Below are 23,379 nucleotides of genomic sequence, written 5' to 3' on the forward strand. Positions count from 1 at the left end.
CAGCTGGTTGTCGAATTTCTCCAGTAAGGTGGCCGAGTTTACCCCGTTTTACGGATTGAGCTCATTCCAGATAATTGGAACCATTTAATTTATGAACGGTTATTTGTAGGGAAGAAGAATTTGAAGCGGAGTAATCTGTAGTTTGGATAACTACTGAAGACGAGGATGAGTCTTCTCTTGTGTGAGCAGTCGATCCAGTCATGGCTGCTCGGTAGTTCATGGCAGGAATTGGTACAGAGCCGGAGCTCTGATACCATGTAAATTTTAACAGAAAAGGAAAAAATGAACAAAAAACTCTCCTTTTCTTTATTTTCCCACACTCTAAATATGCTTACAAGGTAGGCATATATAGGACAACCCTATCATAGTTCTGCCACCACTTAAGGTAATAGAACCATGATTTTAGGGATTACATAATCAACTCATATCCTATCTATTCAAACTTGATTGATCATAAGCAATCAAACTTGATTGATCATAAACAATAAAATCCCATAATTATGGGAGGTAATTATGGAAGATAATATCTCCCATAATCATAGGAGATAATATCTTCGACAACCTACATCAAATAGAGCTCAATAAGAAACATTTGAAAGAGCAAAGAAATAAAATAGAAAGATTAACTAGAGGTCCAAAAATAACTAGGATTACTGTGACACGAGCTTGAGGTAAATAAAGATAAATCTATAGTGAAAATATAAATCAAGAGAGAGACAATATCCCTCACCAAGTTATAGCTGATTGCAAAGAGAAAAAGAAATAGAGGAGTAGAAAACAAGAAGAATTCACATACAAAGTCAATTAGAAAAAGAAAACGCATGCAAGTGAGAGTCATCAAGAGAACCTAAGAAATAGAATCAACAGCAAATAGCATAAAACGTGCAATTAAGGGGCAGAGCAAAGTTTGAAAGCCATAGACCTAATGGTATTGGCACGGCAGCAATATCTCCTTACCGCATGCCTTTGTATTTTTCCATACTCTTCATCATTTTGAACCTCAAATTTTTCAATATAATATCTTTCCTTCCATCCCTCTTCTCCTAATTTGACCTGCAAAACAAATATCCATTAGGAGTTTTGCAGAGAAAAACAGTTGAGACTTGGTCTACATAATTACAGCCAAATATAAGATGGGAAGAATAAGAAACACATGGAAGAGGAGCAACCTTGTCAACTGCAAATCTGGTTTCGGTACAAAAATGGTCTGTTGTACTCTGAACTTCCATGGCTCTAGACTGATGAAGAAACCAGCATAAGAGGGTACAATTACGATCAAACAACGCAAAGACTAGTAAATTTCAGTCGAAACTTCAAACTGAATGTGATACTCACTTTAACTGAACAACGTTTCAAGTTTATATCCCATGCTTTTTGTGCCTGGCAAAAGAAAATTACAACATGATTATATGTAGATCACACAATAGACAATACAAAGCAAGTAGAATATTCATGTGCAAGCCAATGAAACAGCAAATAGATATGATTTTCACCTTTAACCAACATTAAAATGAAATCAAGTCACAATAGAGAAAAATAAAAGTCACCTGATACTATCCAGCATGAAATATTAACCAACCAAAAAGAACATGTCCTAAAACTTAAGAAGCCTGATAAAACTAAGTAACAAATGTTACCTGTGCACGTTTCCTGAATATGGCATTCTCATGTGCTCCAACTGCTTTTACAAAATGCTCCACCCGCTCCAAATCAACCTATGCAATCCAATATACAGGTTACTGAAGCAAAGAACAAAGGTCTTGAAAAACGATCATAGCACAATATATTGGGAGTGCAGAGTTGCGGCTGCGGCTAGCATAATGAGTAGAGATTGCACTTGAAGTGAAGGAGCTAAAAAGGGGGGAAGACTACAGGGCTTCATAAAATCAAATCAGTAAAATTTGACAACAAAGAATAAGAATAGCTTGACAGAATCAATCTTTATGAGAGCTGAAAAATGCTAGTCACATATCACAGTAGTCAATGCATAAGTATGAGACAAGTCGATTCAAACAGCAAGCAAAGGACCAAGTATATAAAACGAAAATGAAATTACTGTTTGACTAGCAGAGAGCAAGAAACCAATAAAGAGAGGAATAAAACGGTAAGAAATTCCAGATCAAAAACTTTAAGATCTTTCTGAAATAAAAGCACAAAAAAAATTTTGCATTTATCAAAGGAGGGCAGAGTTTAACAGGAGATGAAAAATAATGCATGGAAAAGTGTTTTGTATTTTAAATGCCAGGAATACGATCCTCATTCATTTCTCAGTACATAAAAGATAGAAAACAAAATCAACTGCAGTTTTGTTGAAACTGTCAACGAACAAAGGAAGTTGAAATATAGCTTTTGATCCAGCTGCAAGAATTATGCACTTGAACTCTGAACAGGTTGAGCCCAGAAAGCAGGAAAACCTTGTTCCTCTCAATCTCATGCAAACATGAGCTGTCAAGGTTAAGCATAATAATAAATTGGCTTGAAAACTAACATATCCAATGGTTAACTAAACCATTAGGCATCATGAATAAAATTGACTGAAGCTCCTATAAATGAATGAAATGCAGCAGAATAAACTTTTAAGACTACCTCACAAGAATTAGTAAGATAACCACCCATTTGAGTGAACTCTTTCTTGTACACCAACATGAGCAAATCAATTGCCCCCTAAAAGAAATAGAACACGCCATGGATTAGTGATACTTCAAAAGAAAAGGGACTGAATATTTAGCATGCCCGATTAATCTTAAATTGAAAAACATTGTGAACCCGTTGCCTCAAAATTTTTGTTTCACACACAACCCAATATTGCAATTTGCCACGTGGACTGAATGCATATACCAACCTCTGATATTTCCAGCGATGGCACATGTGGTAAAAAATCATTACCAACAAACAGACACATGAATACAAAATCATCTATGAGTCGGTCCAGGTCAACTTTCACTGTTGCATCCGGTATTTGCAACTCATGTGCTAAGTAGTCCCTGAGTACCCAAATGTGGAGAAACTGAAAAAGAAGAACCAGTAGTTACAAAATCATTTGCTACATTATCTCTGATCACTACTATGTTCAAAGATAGAAACACAACAATCAGGTTACAGATTTCAATTTTGCACCATTTCATCTGCCAGTGAACCAACAGCAAAAAAATAGATGCTTTGTCAAGAAGAAATGGATGAAGACACATGGATAGAAGAAGGAAACAAAGTGCTGAAAGTTCCAAATTATCAGAAACAAATTTGTTGGGTGGAAGATGTTAATGTATGATCAACTTGTACATCTTACATCAGATTCACAAAGATTCTAACACTCTTGAAGAGAGACCCGTACTATGTGATTGCAAAAATAAATATCCAACAAGGAGAAGGAAATAATTAGTGAATGTGTTCAATCAATAGGCATCTATTGGCATAATTATCAGTAGTGAGAGTCAAGTGAAGCATAGCCCCAGCCAAAGCACAAAATGCATAGAGAAATCGTACACCCAACATAGAGCTGACAATGATAAAAATATAGTAAAGAATGGCATGGCATTACACACATACACTACTACGTAAGTGACTTGTCAAAGGCAACAACTTATTCTAACAACTTACTGTAACAAGTGCCATCCTAAAGTTGAGAAGAAATTGCAAAAACAGTTGAAAAAAAATTCATGCATTAATTTAACAACCAAGGTTGTAAGATCGAATCAATGATGCTTTTTAAAGAAATATCCTTGCATCAACTGCAGATCTTATCTTTTTACTCCTAAATTTCTTAGAATGGCAATTCAATCAAAGAGCATATAAACCATTAAGTGTGTAAAAGAAGGAACCTAACCTAGAACAAAAACATTACATGATGCACAGTGCAACAATTTGCACTAACTTTTCTCTAATCCAACAATTACCTTAGTTTCATACAGGAACCGTGAAATAAAGTGTAATTGCAATGAAGGATTTCAGTAATTCCATTTAAATGATAATCAACCTACAAGTGCCAGGTCTCTTACAACCATAATTGATGAAATTCTTCATTGCCAGAGCCTCTTTTAATTTGTATAAGATGGTACAATTACTACCATCATGAAAATAGTATCAGTACCTTAATAAAGTTTTTGCTGATCACTTCACTCAAGATAACGTTGCTAAACTCATGCACCAAATATAAAACCAAATTCTACAGAGGCCATCAACCAAAATCATGTCATGACAGTGAATGGGTAATATGACTGTTACCTGAAATCTTTGTCTTGATATAAAGGCTTCAAAATCCCTAAGATATCCTTCCCCTTGCATTGGCTTCACCATTTCTTGTCTTTGGTTTTTGTCCTTAGGCAGAGCTTTGCGGACATCCTACACCGTGCATAAAAATAATGAACTCATTATAACTTCCAGACAACTATAAACCACCAGCCAAGACTTAATTAAAGAAGAGGGATCAAATACAATCCCCTAAACTTATACCTCTCTCAAAATAGAAAAATGGATTTCATGTGCAGCCAATGCAAGCATTATCAGGTCTGCATCCTAAAGAAATTAGAAGAAAAGTAGGCACATTTAGATCAAGTCACCTCCAATAAATCCATCACAATGCATAAAGGTTTCTGGAAGGTTTTCATAGCAAAATTTAGAGTGTTTACCAACTTTTGTCTAATTTTTTTACATCGATAGGCAAAAGACAGGAAAGTACATAAACCTAACATCAAAAACAGAGAAGAAAAAAAATCTAAGGAGAAGATTTTTACCAATCCATACAAACAATGTCGTGTATTTGGATCAAATCCTGGCAAATTTCTTTGCAAACGGATGTAAGACATAATCTTGTGTTCCCCTTCACCAGGCACACTAGCATCAGACAGAATAACCTAAAAAAGATCAGCATAGTCATATGGTATTACATTTGTGGAGGGGGAGGGATGTGTATGTGTGCGTGAGAGAGAGAGAGAGAGAGTCTGTGTGTTTTTAGACCGGTCCAAAAGGAACAACAAATCAAAGTCCTAGAAATTGAACCGAAAAATGCCTTGATTCCTCGCCAACCGGAGACGGAGTTCATCTTCAAGTGTACATAATATCGAAGTGCAGATGACAAGAGTTGCATGAATTCAGTTCCAGGAGTAATTATATTAGAATCCAGCTTCTTATTTCCAAAATCCTCTCCTTCTGGCACATGGACCCCTTTCAATGTCTCTGTTTTAGATGCCTGATCATAATCAAATTCCAGCCTATTAGTTATGTTGGAAACAGAATAAAAGTACAGGGGCAAAACAAAAGACGAAATGGTGGAATGATAACATCTGCAGAAGCCCCGCTACCCAAAAAAAAATAAAATAAAATACAGACTTCATCTGCCGCATCTTTAGCAGCTCTGAACCGTCTTGCCCGCTGTTGATTCATCTTGGCACGCGGTGCCACACCATCTGAGAGATTAACGTTGGGAATGTTTGAGTGAGACTAACAATCCAAGTGGCGTCCTAATGAAGCACTTAGAAAAGAGTTGTAAACTCAAACTCCACCTAGTAGTAAACGAAACAGTAAATGCAGACAAAAGAAAGAAATATAAAGCTGGAGATGTTGATTTCAGCATAAGTTAGCAATAGACGGGAATGGACGTACCAATTGCCATGTAAAAAAGTTTGCGCGGCCTAATCATGGAGAATAATCTGTCAATGTACTTGAATACCGCCTTAAATACTTGGTCATAAGTCTCCGGAGCAGGCTGTGAAGGAAGTTCACGAATACCGCATCATTTATTACGAAACAAAGCCGTTCAACAAAAACTAGAGAAGCAGTTCATTTGTAAGAAAAATATCGAGCAGTAATTTTGTCTGGTCTTTATGATACCAATCCATCGGGATGAAAGCAGGGATGGATGATTCCATTCATGTCCAGATAGAGGTTATCGAACTCGAGGCCGTTAGGGTTTGGAGCGGTGGTATCAATTGGAACGTCGACAACTGAGCGCGGGTATCGTTCTGCTAGCCACCGATAGAATGCCGGTATTCCCATAGTCTACTTCACTGTTATATGCTCCCAACCTCACTTAGTCCCTCAGTCACTACTCCCTCCCGAACCGACTTGACTTGCCGTCTACTGACTGCTGAAAAAGGCGGAGGAGAGTAGGCAGCGTAACTGCTGGGGGATTTTACTTCTTTTTTTTTCCTTTTAAATTTCCGGGATTTAGGGTTTTCAAGATTCTCAGAAAGTTTCTGGGGCCGGTTTTCGTCCCTGCTCCTTCTCTGATAGATGACGAGCCCGGGGGCTGAACTTGTCCTGCGTTAACGGTACTACCATCAAAACGTAGATTAATTTTATGGTGTATTTTTCTATTGTTAGATGCGAGCTTTTTCGGAGCTTGATTGTCCGGTGCATACACTTCCCACCGAAAAAATTAAATTGAGATGAGTAATGATAATAATACATACATTAATAATAATATGTATATGTATATTATTATTATTATATAAAAAGTTAATCGATATATTAAATGTTGTTCGATCTGTTAATTGAGATTCCAGAAGAAGTCCGCGGCCAAAATTACCATTATCTGCACCTTAGTGTCACGTACCTTTCAACCACAAGATTCTGAAAAGCCTCGATTTGTAAATCTTACGAGTGGAATAACTGTTTATCATAAAATTACTGCTATCACCACTACTTTCATCACATTATATATTATTCCACGGCTAATTTCTCTACATTGAATGAAATTTACACACTACTACTACTACATTTCATCTCATTGTATTACTCTACTGCTAATTTCTTTACATTGAATAAAATTTACATATGGTATAAATAATGGTTATGAATTGGCATATTACTACATTTGGAAGAAAAGCAATTTTATCGGATAGTAAGCAGGTCAGAACTGCTTTAATGGTATTAATAGGCAATATGATTCCAAAAAGGTATTGGGCACCGCACGTATGTCACATAGCATGTCACGTGATGAATCATTCTATCATCACAATGAGTGACATTATTAGGTGATTTTTGATTGATATTAACTCGTTGTCGCGTTACTTTCATAGTTTTAAGTTAGTAGTATTTTATCTTGGATTTCCCAAATTTAAAGGCCTCAATAGTATCTCCTATAAAAAATGTACAAGTTTCTTGCGAAGTCTGCCAGACGTGGATGGTGCTTCGATGGATTCGATTCTTACAGGATGCACGCATCCTTGTTGTAAGGGGTGGATTATCCGTTGAGGACAGCTGGAGTGTATGGACTTTGGGCCGCCGGGGAAATAAAAAACTCATCGGCTAACTCGCGAAGGACTATGGCCCTTTGGCAACTATAGCGGGTACATATCAAACTGAGGGATTGGGAAGGGAAGCCTCGTCCCCGTTGCCCGATTTGCCTATTCCTTCTGCCCACTCTCAAGACTCCACGCCTGTGTGTTGGGTCTTATCATTTAAAGTTAAAACTCTGCCGCCTTACCTTCAGCTTTGTTCGCTCTTTTTAGATTTCACATATATTTGTGGGGTGTTTGAATAACAATTATTTGGCCAAAAATTATTTGTTTATATCACAGATATAATTTTTAACACATTTTTTTTTATCTCATATACATCACATCATTTAGGGTGTGGTTGCAATAGGAAAATTTAAAATTTTTATAAATGCCTCGATAAAATTTTAAATCTAAAAAAAAAAAACTTGGAAAATATATCTAGGGTGAAAGTTTTTAAAATACAACATTACAATAAAATTTTTAAAAATACTTCTAAAAACACATAATCCATACAAATCCTATGTTATTTATCTTTATTAGTTTTGAAACTTCAAAAAATCTCACGTTATTGGGGCAGGGGCTTAGGAGAGAAATGAATAATGGAATTGTCCCATAAAAAATCTAAGCCTAAACTTGATCATCAAAACACTAAAGAGACTTGGCTATCGCTGTGTTGCAATCTCAATATCAAAAAGATGCCTACAAATCCTTTGATACCAATGCATTGATTTATATACATTTTTTCTGGAAAAACTTCAAAACATTTTTTTTTTTTTAACTATCTTCTTTCTCACTAACGCGTCTTCAACAATGATAATTTTTCTCAACGTTATAGTATTTTTAGGAAAATAACCTTATAGTACTCTTTGGAACGTGATATAGGCGACCAGCCCAAAGGTCGGTGGTTTCATACGACCAATTCACCTAGTTAATTTTCTGCATAAAATAAAATAGGGATTTGAGCGTACCATTACCATCCCAATTCCCACACGTGAAGTTGTGGTCCAAGTTCCATTTCCATAGCCTATAGTTAACTAGCATTCAAGATTCAACTGCGGGAGCCTCCTTGGGGTTGGGGCACCATGCATGACACAGAAGCATCGAGGACATCGCCATCCAATCATCCATTCATCCATCTTGTTGGCTGTTGCTACTCTACTGCAGTTGAGTATATAGCATATAGTGCATCTTTATACGTGTAGGCTAATTACGTCTTTCTTATGCTTCCCAAGACCACGACATTCCTTGCATTCGATGCAACACAAAATCTTTACTAAAATTAATAGACCAATCCACATATGGACCTGAGCTGAAAAAACTACTAATCTATGAGGTTATTTTTTCTTTGTTTCCCCTTCAACTCTTACTTGAGCATCAACATAAAAATTCCAGTTGGTCTTCGCTTCTTCCAGTTGCAGTTTTTGTTTTCCAGATCCACAAGAAACAATCGATGAGCATCCATCGTCCGCAACCCAGACAAGGACAATTCCAGTCGGGGTAAGCTCCACTTTTTCCATTTTTTCTTTTTTTTCCCCTCCCCCCGGGCGGGTAGTCCTACGGCCTCCACCCCTGTAATCACTGCGTTTCGTTCCTAATTCGGTCGCTTGGTCATTATATCCTTCGGACTGGCCAATACAATACAGCTTTCCTCTTTCAGAAGCTTCTTTTATATTCCTCATAGTACATTCCAGTTCCGTTCAAACCAAAGTCTAGGCTGTAGTGCTGGGATCGCTACTGATTCTTGGTTTGAGTAGAGATGAGACGACGACCAGCCAAGCTTTTGATCGATCTTACCGGTTAAAAAGGTAACTGGGAATGCTGCACTTGCACTTGCATGCACAGAGATTCGTGTTTCTTGCTGAAAGCATTAACCTGCTGCTTGAGCATGATTCTGAATCTGATGCGAGTTGACTGCACACCCAGGAGGACATTGAGTGGATGTCTTTTGTAGGTGCAGTCGTTACTGTCTCGCAAACTACACGCGAAAAATGTAGAGCTTTATTGACTCTCTAAATAATATTCAATTGTCGTAGGAAACTTTGGCTCATTCTTCAGCATTTTCTGATCACAATTCGCAGGTGAAATAGCTAGTTCTTGACATGGACGAAGCGCCGGAGGAATTGAGAATAAGGGGAACATCGCTCATGACTCAACACAAGTCGTCGCCACTGTCGTTCCACCGTCACGTGAGTTTTATTACCTTCACACGAGTCCATACAGCAGTATCTTATCTTCCAATTCCTTCCCACGGACTTGCGTTCTTAATTAACTATCATCCTCCTATGAAATTGTGTCAGACTCAGACTGGCAGCCCAGAGGATTTGTATTCGACCAGAGCTCAAAAGCACTTTAAGACCACAAAAAGAGCTCTGGCCTCTCAAATTGAAGAACCAATGGATACTCCTGAGAGCCCTATCAGTGCAATGGAGTTCCTGTGCAGACCATGGAGTCCTTCTGCCTCCAACTTCCTGCAGTTATTTCCTTCAAGTGTGAGTTTGCTACTTCCCAAAAACATGCGTAGCACAAACGATGCGCACTTAACAAGTTCGTCCTGTTAAATTGTTCACTGACCCAATGAAGAAACAATCTAACAACGAAGACATAAGAAACTGGGAGTGTTTGGGACCATCTAAGATTGTGATCCATCCGTGACCGCAACCATGAAGTGGTGGCCCCATGTCCAAACTTTGACATTAATCCACTTCAGTCTCTCTTTTGTCCTTCTGCTAGTAGTTTCATGCTTTCTCGAACTAGGTGAATATGCATTGAACTTGTAATGAGCACATACCGAATTTGATCCAAAGTTCACCGAGTTCTGAGCTATAATCGGTACACACAAAATGTGGCATTGAATTTGTAGAATCTCTCGTTTGCCCAGTATGACAGGGCCAGAGCAGAAGATCATGAAAATCAACCAGAAGAAGCATTGAAGCACACCCCAGAAAGGAACCAAGTGCTTATAATCAACGAGAAATTCAGTAGAGTAATGATCAATCTCTCCCATCAATGTTCAGGAATTCATTCGTTTATTAGTAGTAATAACCAGCGATTTCACAGTCATCCCTAGCCTTGGAGGTGCAAGAAATTTGCCAGGTGATATTCAACTGAAACAGACCTGTGTTACAACTCTTTGAATGCCAACTTCTCTAGAAAAGAGATTCAAGTTAGTAAACGTTTTTTCTTCCCAAATTTGTGCTCCGGCCTTGTTCCCCACAGCTAGTCCAGTGCTCTTATGCTCATAGGATAGGTTAAAAATCATCTAGTTGTACTCTACATTCCTCATCTTGATATTATGTACATTTTGGTTATGTAGATGAACTTGAATCACGTGAAAGGATGGCCAAAAGGCAAATCGCTCTCTGGCTTCTTCAGATCTTGTAAAGAGAAGAAGAAAGATGAAATTCGATGCCACACGGCCAAACTACATGCTGCACTTTCACTTACAGAGCTTGCTGCAGCAATTGCACGCTTTGCAACCAGTACCAGCACAGAAGCACAAAACATCAACCGAAAAGGCAATGGTGAAACAAGGGCAATATACGAGGAAATGGGAGGTGCTGTTGCTACTGCAGCAGCATTGATGACTACTGTATGTGCTGAGGCAGCAGAATCTTTAGGTGCAGATAGAGCTCAACTTGCATCTGCAGTCAATTCTGGCCTGGCCATCGGTAATCCTATTGACATGATGGCAGTAACAGCAACAACATCAACATGTAATGTTAATAAATTTTCTTCTGTCCAACTGCATTTCCGTTCTTGTACATTTCTTCCTCTTGCTATGACCCTCTTAAGTAAATGACTCATCGACTCTTAGGAACTTTAACTTGATAGATGATGTGGAATAGCTCCTAATTATCAGGTTTAAGAGGTGCTGCAATTCTGAAATCAAGAACTATGGCAGACTCCTTGAGGATCCAAGGGCTGCTTAGAGCTTGCACTGAGATATGTATAATCACCCCATCAGGTAAATGAGAAGTGTATGTTTTATAAAAGGACGTGCACATGGAAATGTTTGATGCAAGAACATACCCAACATAAAAGGACTTCTGCTTGTGAAACTGATGTTTTATAAAATGCAGGTCGCAGAGAACACAAATGGGTCACCATACATTCAAAGCCCAAACAAATCACACTGTCCTTCAAGAAGAAGTATTTTGGAGGAACCCTATCAATTTCGAAAGAGTGTATGGCCTTATTTATTCTATTTCTGATTTTGTCAGCAAGGAAAATAACCCCTTTCACCCAGTCGTTGACTTGTGTCTCCTCTTTTTTTTTTTCCCCCTGTAATCCCTCTTTCCAAACCTTGGGGGGCTTATGGCTAGTAGGTCACTAGGTCTCTGATATATTTCTTGTCATCATTTTCTGGTTATGAGGGATGGAAGGCAGTTCGCAAGAGATGGATATTTTCTCGAAACAAAAGAATAGGGTCAATGGAAGCCTAACATAAAACCTAATACCTTTTCCTTTTCCAGACAAGCTTATCTGTATCGAGGAAGCAATGGAAGGCGAGGAATACTTCTTCCTAAGTTTGAGGACAAACAATGGCATCATCAAGCTACTATTCAAAGATCAGACGCAATTGAACATCTGGATATCAGCCATTTCCAGTCTCCTAAAGATGGCACAACCCCAGCCATTTCTCAGCTAAGAAGTCACCAGCATCGTACCATCCATGATTCAGTTCCAAGGGAAACAAAACACAAATCAATTAGCCTATAGCTTGATGGCTGTGATACTTTCTTTTCTGTATGTCCCATTTAAACAGCTTATCCATATCAGGGAAACAATGGAAGGTGAGGGATACTTCTTTCTCAGTTTGTGGACAAAACAATGGCATCATCAAGCTACTACTTGAAGATCAAAAGCAATAGAACATCTGGACATCAACCATTTCCCAGCCCCTAAAGATTACAACCAGCCATTTGTCAGCTAATTAGTCACAACCATTTTACCATCCACCATCCAGTTACAAGAGAAACATTACAAAAATCAAATACCCTATATCATGACTCTTAATACTTTCTTTCTGTTATGTCCTATTTAATTGAATACAATTCTACAGAAATTCCATGAAGCGGAAAATAGAAATGAATAAGCAAGACGTATTTATCAAAATTGAAAAACTCAAAAAGACTATTCCCCGCTTTAATGGAACAGTGACATGGTCCACAAGGACAGTTGTTGTGAACAGTCAATTTATGCATTCATCACCTTTCTTCTAAACACTTTTTTACACCTACAGAAATAGCAACACTGACCATACAGAGACCACAATGCACAACTATAGGAAGAGGAGGAAGAATTTTTGCCAAGCACAACTAAATACACAGCTAAAACATTTGAATTCCTTAAATATTTTTGCATGACATCCTCAGTGGATGCAGACCGAGTCTGGCCACCTGGTATTTTTAATTCATTGTTGAAAGATCTGAAAATCAATCTTAGTTTTGGAAGACATCATCAGTAAAGATACCCTCAGAGGAGCCACTTGGTATTCGAAGTTCATTTCTCCTCGAACTCAACATCAATTACATCGTGTTCAGACTTTGAAGAGGAACTCGAACCTTGGCTCCCTCTTGAAAAGAAGTCACCTTGAGGCTGCCATACTATATTTCCACAACTTGCACAACGAACCGTCTGGTTTTTATATCCAGCAAACTGTCTCCTACATGCAGGGCATGCTCCCTGCTCATACAAACACGATAAGTACAGACGCATTTTTAGGTAATATTCTTCTAAGAAGTCACATTTCAGTAAATGGTAATTCTATGCAAATCAGTAAATTATTCCTGGCACAGAAATTCTGCCACAAGGAACAAAACTATTCTGTTAAAGCCCTACATCCCTGAGGGAAAGAGTACATCCAATGTGCATTCACATGTAAACTACTTATGGAAGGAAAAGCTTCACTCTCATCCCTGATGTACAATTGCAAAGAGCCACCAAAGAATTCCATTTACCTTGATGACAAGATTGTTGGCGACAGCCCCTATTAAAAGAGGACCAGCAAATGGCAGCACCCACGTTGCAAATATCAGGAAACGAAACAGCCATCCAGAAAGAGCAAACCACAGGAAGAAAATTGTCTACACACAGAAAATTATATTAGCATTTTAGCATGACATGCTAACATTTGAGCGTGTTATTACTATAGAAATATCAGAAGGGTATGGGCCACATGACCTGGGACAGAGACAGATAAAATAGATTCAAGCCACAAACAGAAATATCAATTATCTATGCAACTATAACATTCTTCTTTGTATGCAGGTCTGCTTCGATTTCTTTCCTTTATATTCATCCAGTTAGCTATATAAATTTTTATTGTCGATGTCTAGCCAGAAGATTTATGATTTAGCATATATGATGTTACAAAAACTTTTTTGCATTGTTGACATAAGTAAATATTAGGGCCAAAGTGTATGCAGAAAACCTAATTTCAAGCTTCCACTGAGCATTTTGGTTGAGCCAATTTCCATTACACCTTAAACATCATAGATGATTTTGGTTTTTAGCTTTTTTATATTGATGCATTTCTTCTTTCTTACCCAAGAAAAAAAAAAGATGATTTTGGTTAAGCCTGTTAGCAGTAAACCTTTAAACTTTCAGAAGATTTAACTTACTTATCACTGATATCAAATAAAAATGTCCCAAGACAAGCAGCAAAGAGCCCTTGAACTAAAAAAAATTCAACCAATCTTTGGATTATAAGATACACGTAACACTTCAAGCCTCCAAGTTGTGATGCTTAATGAAGAAGATTACTCGATGCTGGAGCACATAATTTCAATCCAAAACTAAGGTAAAGAAATACAGTGATACTTACGGTAAAACTTTTTCCCAGTGGAGTGTCAAGAAAATCAATGAACTGCTTTCTGTTCTGCAAAAATAATCCCCACAAAGAACAGAACAATGGGATTATTAAACGCTCACTTAAAACGGCTACAAGTGACTTAAAATCTGAGAACTAATTAGCTAATATGACATTTAACAGATCGTGCTACTCAGAAAATGCTTTCATGGTATGTTAAATTCAACTAGTTCAACAGGCTTGGAAAGAAAAACTATCAGTAGGCACGACCTGTTTGGAATTTGGAAAGTTAAATAAAGCTTCAATGTCTTTATTAAATTAATCTTTAAAAAAAAAAAGCAACAATCTTTTGACCATGCATCATCTTGTAAAACGTAGAAGACGAGAAAATGCTTGTTACTGGAAAGAAAAAGAAAAGGCCAGGAAAAAGGATGCACAAATACAAACCCTCGGCCAATTCCTACTGAAATCGAGAGAAAAAGTCCGCCAGCGCTGGGTGAGCTCGAATTCACGATCGATTTCCCGGGTACGGTCGGCAGCAGAACGAGTGACAGCGGAGAGGCGGCGGGAGACGGAGTATTGGCGGTCTAGGCGCTCGGCGGTCTTCTTGGTCTCGTAGAGGAGCTGTTCGAAGCCATCATTGGCCCTCCGCCAGGCGTCCCTCCAGGCCTCGCCGGAAGTTATGCGCCGAGCAAAAACATCAAAATCGCTGCGCCTAAAGGCCTGTACTTTGGAAACTTGGCAATGGAGAGGGATGAATTGCTTGTGGTTCTGGGCTGGACATAGACCAATGGGTTTTGAAGGTACAAGATGCTGCCATGGTAGGGTCGCACCCATCATCCCTCAAATTCAGAGTAGTTGCTCCACTTTGGGATTCTTTACTTCTAGTCCTTTTTTTTTAAAAAAAAATAATACCTGGTTCGGGAGATTAGGACAGAAAAAGGGATAAGAAGAGGGCCTGTTTAGGTTCGAAAAGAGGAAGAAAGAGAAAAGACGGGAAACTGTGCATTTCACATAAAATTTAGGAGTAATTTCAGAAGCCTCCCCTGAGGTTTCTAACACTTTCACTAATCTCCCCTGAGATTTTAAAAATAACACTACTAACTTCCCCTTAAACTTTACATTCATATCCCCTTTTGAGCCTTTGATTATAGGGATAATTGGAGAAACCTCCCCTGAGGCTTTTAACATTAGCAATCACTGCCTCTTTGGTTTCTAAAATAGCACTAACCTCCTTAGGAGGAAATTGGATCTATTGCTAACAATAAATTGTATGAATTTACTTTATATCCTAACTAATTGCATATTCGATACAAACAGCATAAAGGGTAAATCTGGCACAAATTTCTGATCTCACTCCTTAAAGGTAACTTTTCTGACATGAACCGAATATGCAACACAATCCTTAAATTCAAGGGTGATCAGTGCTATCTTCTAAATTACAAGGAATGTGAGTGTTTGTGTCAGAAACATCAGGGGAGGTTTATGCAATTTTTCCTTGATTATAATTTCAAGGCATAAACAAGCATTTGAGTGCAACTTTTCTTTCCTTTTTTTTTTTAAAAAAAAAATTTTAGTGCGAGTACATTTTTATTTTCGACTGTCCAATTGAAGGTTAAACATGCCATTCGCCTTTCAAAGCGGCGCATTTGCAAGTACTATAAATAGTACACAAATTCCTTCCTCCTCTCCTCTCTGCTTAGCAATATGAATATGATGATATTATGATGAATCAAAGCACTCACTTTAACTACGATCGCTCAAGATTCTATCTTTATCCAAACTTCTTTTCTTTCTTTAAAGTAATTCATAAGAAGAAGAAGAAACCATTTGGGTTTTCTTTTATCCTTTCTATGCCCGGGAGGGATCACATGTTTTGAGTCTGACAGCCAAAAATTTAATGCCAAGGAGAAGAGGAATGAATGGTCGCAGACTTGCAGTGCAGCAGCAAAAATGATGGATGGCCTCTCGTAGTCGTAGATGCTGGACTAGTTTGGGAGTGTAAAATTGATGAATTTGTAGGGAAGGCAAGAGGTATTGGAAAGGAAAGAGCAGGTGGAGAACAGTCGTACTCGTACATGCGACCGACTCGTAGACTCGTCCGTTGTGTGGCTGCTGCGACTTCTTAAGTCGTTGGCTGCAAGTTGGAACTGGGAACCACCCCCTCCCCCCACCAAAAAAGGAAAAACTAGCGTACCTTTTAAAATAGAACCGTAAAAATTGACGCAACATAAAACTGAAGCATAGAACTGACAGAGGATGTGGATCCGCTAGTCCCAATCCTGAAACATAATAAAACTGACTGTGCATTTATTCATCAACACAAAAAAGGGTAAGACAAGATTCATAAGATGGCGAGAAAGAAAGATAATTTTCATCCATCCAATTTAGATCGATGGATGATATAAAACCTGTTCCTAATGTCCGATCTTTAAAAATTAATAATAATAAAATTTTCTTTGAAGCTAATAATAATAATAACAGCAGCAGTTTATGCCTGCGACACAATATAGGAGTGGAGTACACAATCCAGCCACCGCTCACCGCCCTAGGTTTCTTTTTCCCTAACAGCACCGCACCCACCGCCTTCTTTTCTAATTCAACCTGCTTCCCTTTATAAAGTAGCAGCAGTGGTTAGTACGGAGTACAATACTGACTGTTGTATTTCTTTCTTCCACCAATCACCCGCCCCCGACCTGCCCCCGCCACTACCACTACTAGTACTACCTACTTATTTAAAAAAATGTTTTTTTTTTCTGAATATTTTTTGAAAAAAATATTTATGCACGAAATTACGCATACCATCTCGAATAAATAAACTGAGAAAACCTCGGAGTTGGGAAAATCAACAGGGCAGGGCGGGGGAGGTGGATTGCGTGGTGAAAGCATTACTAGATTCATAATTTTTTTTCCCTTTCTTTCTCTTCAATAATAGAATCTTGATCGGGTCGGGCAGATGGGGGACACTACGGTCGGCGACATCTCCAGCTCCGACCGCGCCCTGGTGGAGCAAGTCTCTAGGGTGGTGGAGCAAGCCAAGGAGCTCCAGGACCTCTCCGCCTCTTTAATCTCCCGCACCTCTCGCGAAGAAGACTCTCTCCGTCAGAGAGCCAATTCCCTCAATTCCTCCATCCACTCCCTCCGTTCTTCCATCAGGAAATCCAATCTCCTCCTCGACTCGACGCTCGCCGAAAAAGTAATGTCCTTTTTCCACCGCATCTTCTTCTTCTTATTATTATTATTTTCCTTTTTTTTTTTTACTATTGATCATCCTGTAATTACTAATTTAATAGCTTCCGGCAGGCTACGTTTTGTATTTATATGTGCATGTATTGAGACTCAAGTTTTTGCTGTTTTCTCCTCCTTTTTTTTTAAGTTGGAAGAGGAACTCTTTAGAGCTAGGTATCTACTGAATGAAGGAGATGCTGCCGCATTTCTTCCCAGCAAATCTCATGGTTGGTACTCTTCCCACATGCTCTTTCCATAATTGCTCCATACCTGCTTGTCACCGCGAAGATAAAGATATCGAATACTTCACATTGCTTGTCACGTATTAAACCAACTGCCAAGTGTATATATAGATCGGGTTGCATTCAATTGCAGGGCGGTTCTTAAGGATGTTTCTTGGTCCAATTAATGTTCGCGCAAACAGGAAGGATGTTCAGTTGAAAGTCAAAGAGGAATACAATAGCTTTAGAGTATGTCTTCTTTCAGTCTCTTCATAAATGTAACCCCCCCCCCCCCCCTTTTTTTTTTCCTTTTTGCACTAGCCCAATGTGATTTTTTTCCTTCTGAAATTAGCTAGAGTTATTGATTGTGGAATTGCAGTTTTGGCAAAGTAGGATTTAATAGTCATATTGGATTGTTTTGTTGATCATTTCATGTGGTTGATTTAAAGGTAAAGTTTGAAGCTGTATCTGCTGTTCACTAGATTTTTGACACAGTTGATAGTTCTTTGCTGCAAGATAGTCCTCCATGGTTAATTCTTAGCCAGACAGTGATCCTAGCATGCCCGCGACACACATTTGATTTTGTATTTCTTTGGATGAGAAGTCTTGGACCAGGATTTAGGGAACTTCTTGTTAGTCATCCGGGGCGCGGGGAGTGTGTAGAAATTGAACTCCTGACTTAAGCCTAATCAGAAACTTTCAGCTGTTTGTTTGACTCCTCACTTCTTGGAGTGTGTCAAATTTATTTTAGAAGGGGAATCTGATTATGATTTGATCTTGATTGTGAACAAAATGCAGTTGTCTATAGTAGAACTTAGGTGGCATCCTTTTTGCCCTTTTTAATGACTGAAAAAAAAAAATCCTCTTAACCTCTCTTGAACAGGATAGAACAGCATATCTGTTCCTTTTCTTCCCGTTGCTGCTAATTGTTTTAAGGTCGTGGATCTGGAATGGATGTCTTCCGGCATTGCCAGTTCAACTTTACCAGGTAGCAGTCTTTAATTGATTTAGGTTCTTCTTTGCTGATTTTTGAACTTATGATCAAGAACCTTGCTCTTGATAATCTATTTCAGGCCTGGTTGTTATATCTCTATACTGGTTTGGCTTTACGAGAGAACATACTGAGGGTCAATGGAAGTGATATTCGCCCATGGTAATCAAATTCAGCGGTCTGCTGCTTTACATGGAATCTTTTTTTTTTTTTTTTTTTTAAATCCCTTCTTGGGTTCATAGTCTTGTCATCTATGGAATGCTTCAAGATTCTTTCCGTTCTTCTTGAATTCCACAAGGACATCGATATATAGAAATGTGAATCAGATGCTAGAGAGCAATAACATGAAAGGGCACAAACTTTGATACAGAGTGGGTAATTTGCTAGTAAAGATGGAGTGCAGAGTTGAAACACAAGTCACACCTTCTGAGGAAACTAGACTTTAGTTGAGCATTCCAATAAATCAGTTATATTACTGAGTCATTTTAACCATCCTCAATAGCTATTTAAATTGACACTTTTGATGTTCTCATGGATAATGGCTTGAGCTAATATCTAAATATGTGTGTGCGTGTGTATATTTCTGTGTCATTAGTTGTACAATTTCTTCTGCTTCTTACCCAAAAAAAGAATCAGCAAAAGGGAAAACTCTTCTTCACAAAAGACATTGGTAGTATGGCTTTTTCTTGGACCTGATTGTTCAACAAGGGACTGGATGTTTTACTTGAATTGCACTATTACAGTTACTCAAGTGTCTTTACATTAGATTTTTGTTCTCTGACCTTCCTGTTCTGTACTAGTTACTTTGTCTTCAACTTGTAAATGCTGAAACTTGATTTTTGATGCCCCTATAACAAAGATGTTCTCCTTCATATCAAAAATGACAAAATTCAAATGAAAATGCAAAAAAATACATTGTCTTTTCTTCCTCTGTGGCATGTCAAGCCTTCAAGCAATAGCTAGTTTTTAACCAATTTGGTCATGAATTTTTTTTTTTTTTTGGGCAGGTGGATATACCATCATTACTTTGCAATGGCAATGGCACTTATAAGTCTTACTTGGGAGATAGAAAGAGGGCCAGATTGTGCTCAGAAGCAGGTACTAATACATACACTTAGAGAATAAAACATGCATTTACTTCTCCAGTCTAGGAAAAAAATCACTTGCTTTAATTCCATTTTAGGGTTTTCTTTCTTCTTTTTTTTTTTTTTTAAATAGAGATTGGTAATGACAATATGCTTGCAGAAAGGAGTCCTACTGTACTTGAAATGGGCAATCATGCAAGGAATTGCCATGCTTCTTCAGAATAGATATCAACGACAAAGATTGTATACTCGTATTGCTTTGGGCAAGGTATAAGAGAATGCCATAATTGTCCTTTTGTGTATGTTTTTGTTCTTTTCTCTATATCTTGTGGATGTAAATCTCTAAGAAAAATTATGTTGCCTAAAATAATTGGGAATTTTTATGTAATTTCATTTCGTTTAAACAACTTTGTAGTAACTTATGCAAAGAACTAAATAGTGTATGAGTCGCTGGTCCAAAGTTATTGTGGTTCTGGGTGAATGTTATATTTGAAATTTGCTGGAGTTGTTGCATTTACTTGTAGGCTGGCAGAATGGACGTAGTGTGGGGTGAAACTGCTGGAGTGGAGGGTCAGTTATGGCTGCTATGCCCGATACTGTTCATCTTGCAGGTAATTTACTTTGGTCAACGCAGATGATTTTTATATTCTAGATCACACCCTGATGTAGAATTAGGTTGGACAAGACATATGTAAGCTTTCACACTTTATAATTGATTATTGGGCCATGTTACTTACATTGTTGAACTCAACTAGGTCTTCTATTGTGTTTATCTTTGATAATTACCACTTTTCAGTGGCAATGTTGTTCAACCTTTTGGGCTCTCCTTAGAACTTTTTCAACAGGATGGTGCATGTATATCACATTTTTTTTGAAGGAGATGCTTGCAATAATCAAAGTCTATTGGCCCTTTGTTAGGTTTAGGTTAATGGACTTCAAGTGCTGAAGGGCTGAAAAATGCATAAAGTCACGTGACATTTCATAGTTATGAACATTTCTGAGTTGCTTATATTATTTTGTGGTAACTTTGGGTGAACATGAATATGCCTGTTCTCCTTTCATGCCCAATGGAACCATAAGAGGATTGAATGTCTGATATCAGAAAGTGTAGCAGGAACAAATTAAGACATGTTAGTTCGGTGCAACCCTGTTGGATTGGATGTAATTGATTTATGGCTTACTAGGGATGACTTGCATCTGTACAAGTTTAATCTTCTGTACTCTGCATCACTGGGTGAAGAACAATATTGTTACTTAAATCTCTTAAGAAGAAATCTTTTACTCTTGGCTTCAGGGTTTTGAAGCATATGTTGGACTACTGTTGCTTAAAACTGCGTTTCTTGGTGTTATATCTGAGTGGCAGGTAGGTCTATTTGTACATCATTAAGTGGTTCTGCAATGCTTTTTTCTTTTTACGTTGCCTCAAAATATGGATTAATCACATGTGCAATGGCAGGTGATCACCTGTGGGATCCTCTTGATAATCATGGCAGTTGGGAACTTTGCCAACACAGTGCAAACACTTGTAACCAAATCTCGGGTTAAAGCTAAAATGAAGAAAGGCAAAAGCAAGCAAGAATTGGATCAGGGATCTGGTAAGCATCAATGAGTAGGAAAACTCGGTTCCTACTTGAGTTAGGACTACAATCACTGGAGGAGGACTTGACCTGATCTGGTGTTTTTACATTGTGGCCCTCAGATGTTACGTGAGTAGGTTTCTGATGATATATCTGACTTTGACCTCGGATTATGGAAATTGGAGTAGAATATTCAGTCATGAGATGTGTACCAAAACTCAAATCCTGTTCATGCGGAATGTTCTTGTGCATTTTAGTGGTTGGTCTAGGAAGTCCTGCTGCATTAAAAGTGTACTTTTGATTGATTGCTTCCAGCAAAAGGCTCTCCAGAAGTTTTGTTTGCCTGAGTGTTCACAATTCGATTTCTGTACTTTTCAAAAACCTTTAATGCATCTTACTGTTCATATTAACCTTGGATGTAGCTATGGACCTATGGTTTATTTTCTCTCTTTTTTGTTTTTCATCTAATCAAATATGCAACTATTTTGATTGGTTGCTAAGCAGCTCCCAAAAAGCAATGGATGTATAAAAATGGTTGTGGAGCTCATAAGTTTGGAAATGTCAATTCTTGTTTCTGATTAAATGTCTTTCTGAAGAAACGTGAGAAGTAAAATCGAGTTGTATGTTTTTTGTCATGTTTTGTATGAGATCATTAGTTGAGAAGAAGTGGGTGTGATGTTTCTGATGTAGATACAGTACTTTTGTCCTGCCACCTTTTAACTTGTTCAGAAAATGTTTATTGGATAAATTTTTTGTGATACCTTACGAGTATTAACCTCGCTAGGGGTGGCAATGGGACGGGGGATCCTTCCCCGTCCCCGCCCCGTTGTCAAATAACTCCCCCCATCCCCCGTCCCTTGCCCCGCCCCACCCCGTTTCCCCCGCGGTCCCAAGTGTTGCCTGATTCTCGTAGTAGTGGAAAAACATTCTCTTAGTATCTAACCTTGCTTTGCTTCAGATGCTCTCAGAATAGCAATACTTTACCCTTTCTAGCAATACTTCACCTCAATTTCTTCAACTCTCGCGCTTCTTCTGAAGCTCTCAAATGCTTTTCTCATTCTAAGTATGGCTGATGAAGGTCTATGAACATCACCAACGATCAGTCAGCTCTCATTGTCACATCAACAACCAAATAAGTGCCCATTTTTGGCGCCTTTTCTCTTAACCGAAATTAGCAATTCATTTTGCATCCAAATTCTAGTTAAGTTAGTTAATCCTATGTATTACTTATTTCACTAATTATTTCATCCCATTATTAGAATATATTACTTCAATAGCAGGGATATTTCTGTCAATTCAACGTCCATGATATCATATTTGGGGCTCAATAATCTAACAGGGAGGTAGATGGGAATTTCGAAACTTCAGGGGAGGTCATTGAGACTGTCAGAAACTTCCCGAGGTTTCTGAAATTATCCCATCTACGATTGCCCGGAAAGCTAGAGACATGTATATTTAAGGATTGAGGAAAATTTCCATGGGGTCCAGCCGTTTTTTGTGCGTGACGAAATTTCTGCGGTATATCAGAGACAGAACGGTCAAATCAAATTTGCCAGCTAATGTTTTCTCACTACTACGAGATTCGGGCATTAGCCCCACAGTTAATTTGCCTATTCGATGTAACAGGGAGTACCAATTATTCAATACTAGTTGAAAAAAAGTAGTTGAAAAAGAGAACAAGTATTTTTTTTTTTTTTGTCAACCCAAGGAGTATCCCAACTTTGCCGACTAATCTCCTTGAACATGAGATATCTCGCCCCCCAAGAGCACCCAAACGATATGTGAAACCAGACTCGAACCGCGCCCCACGAGGAATACCCCTGAGGATTCACCGGCTGAACTGACCTCGAGGGGCGAGAACAAGTACTTACTCTGTCCATCTCGTCATTTAATTTTTTTAGAAAATAATTTATATTAATTTAATTTTCTAGTTAACACGTTCATCTAAACTTTAATATAAAATTTACCCAAAAAAAGTCTCATGCCTAGACATAAAAAAACAAAGAGTATAAAAAAATATATATATTAACAAGAATCCAAAATCAATGAAAATTGTACTAAACATTTCCAATTCTAATATATTCTACACTAATTAAACTTTTTTCCAAGAAAATAAAATTATGATCTCTACAAATGAATCTTATAAACAAATTATAATTTCTCATATTTCAACTACAATTTGCCTAATGAAATTACTTAGCTTTAAAATAATATTTTTTATTAGTTAGCTTTAAAAATAATATTTTCTA

The 23,379-nt window shown here is 38.0% G+C and overlaps 3 protein-coding genes across 4 annotated transcripts; 1 reads left to right on the top strand and 2 right to left on the bottom strand.

Moving 5' to 3' along the window:
- Positions 1–61: 61 nt before the first annotated feature.
- Positions 62–6,239, bottom strand: LOC113761875 (5'-3' exoribonuclease 4-like). Its single transcript, XM_027305035.1, has 14 exons — positions 5,827–6,239; positions 5,599–5,701; positions 5,326–5,402; positions 5,006–5,185; positions 4,731–4,850; positions 4,450–4,512; positions 4,222–4,338; positions 2,843–3,007; positions 2,587–2,664; positions 1,638–1,715; positions 1,336–1,380; positions 1,170–1,238; positions 958–1,053; positions 62–247 (listed from the first exon to the last, which is right to left on the bottom strand). Exons 1-14 carry the CDS (start codon positions 5,989–5,991, stop codon positions 62–64), a joined length of 1,542 nt encoding a protein of 513 aa, XP_027160836.1. The 5' UTR covers positions 5,992–6,239.
- Positions 6,240–12,197: 5,958 nt separating this feature from the next.
- LOC113760870 lies at positions 12,198–14,972 on the bottom strand. The gene is made up of 4 exons (XM_027303607.1): positions 14,476–14,972; positions 14,044–14,097; positions 13,178–13,303; positions 12,198–12,902 (listed from the first exon to the last, which is right to left on the bottom strand). The coding sequence occupies exons 1-4, from the start codon at positions 14,866–14,868 to the stop codon at positions 12,720–12,722; spliced, it is 756 nt and encodes a 251-aa protein (XP_027159408.1). The 5' UTR covers positions 14,869–14,972; the 3' UTR covers positions 12,198–12,719.
- Positions 14,973–16,557: 1,585 nt separating this feature from the next.
- LOC113762335 (transmembrane protein 120 homolog) lies at positions 16,558–21,575 on the top strand. Of its 2 annotated transcripts, none has more exons than XM_027305733.1 (11): positions 16,558–16,580; positions 16,964–17,224; positions 17,405–17,483; positions 17,632–17,726; positions 18,361–18,465; positions 18,551–18,630; positions 19,476–19,566; positions 19,714–19,821; positions 20,078–20,164; positions 20,848–20,916; positions 21,010–21,575. In XM_027305733.1, exons 2-11 carry the CDS (start codon positions 16,985–16,987, stop codon positions 21,160–21,162), a joined length of 1,107 nt encoding a protein of 368 aa, XP_027161534.1. In that variant the 5' UTR covers positions 16,558–16,580; positions 16,964–16,984; the 3' UTR covers positions 21,163–21,575. The 2 variants fall into 2 exon arrangements, with proteins under 2 accessions (XP_027161534.1, XP_027161533.1); XM_027305732.1 differs by having other exon boundaries at positions 16,579–16,661.
- The last annotated feature ends 1,804 nt before the right edge of the window (positions 21,576–23,379 follow it).

The sequence above is a fragment of the Coffea eugenioides genome, chromosome 2 (genome assembly GCF_003713205.1).
Source record: "Coffea eugenioides isolate CCC68of chromosome 2, Ceug_1.0, whole genome shotgun sequence".
Lineage (NCBI taxonomy): Eukaryota > Viridiplantae > Streptophyta > Magnoliopsida > Gentianales > Rubiaceae > Coffea > Coffea eugenioides.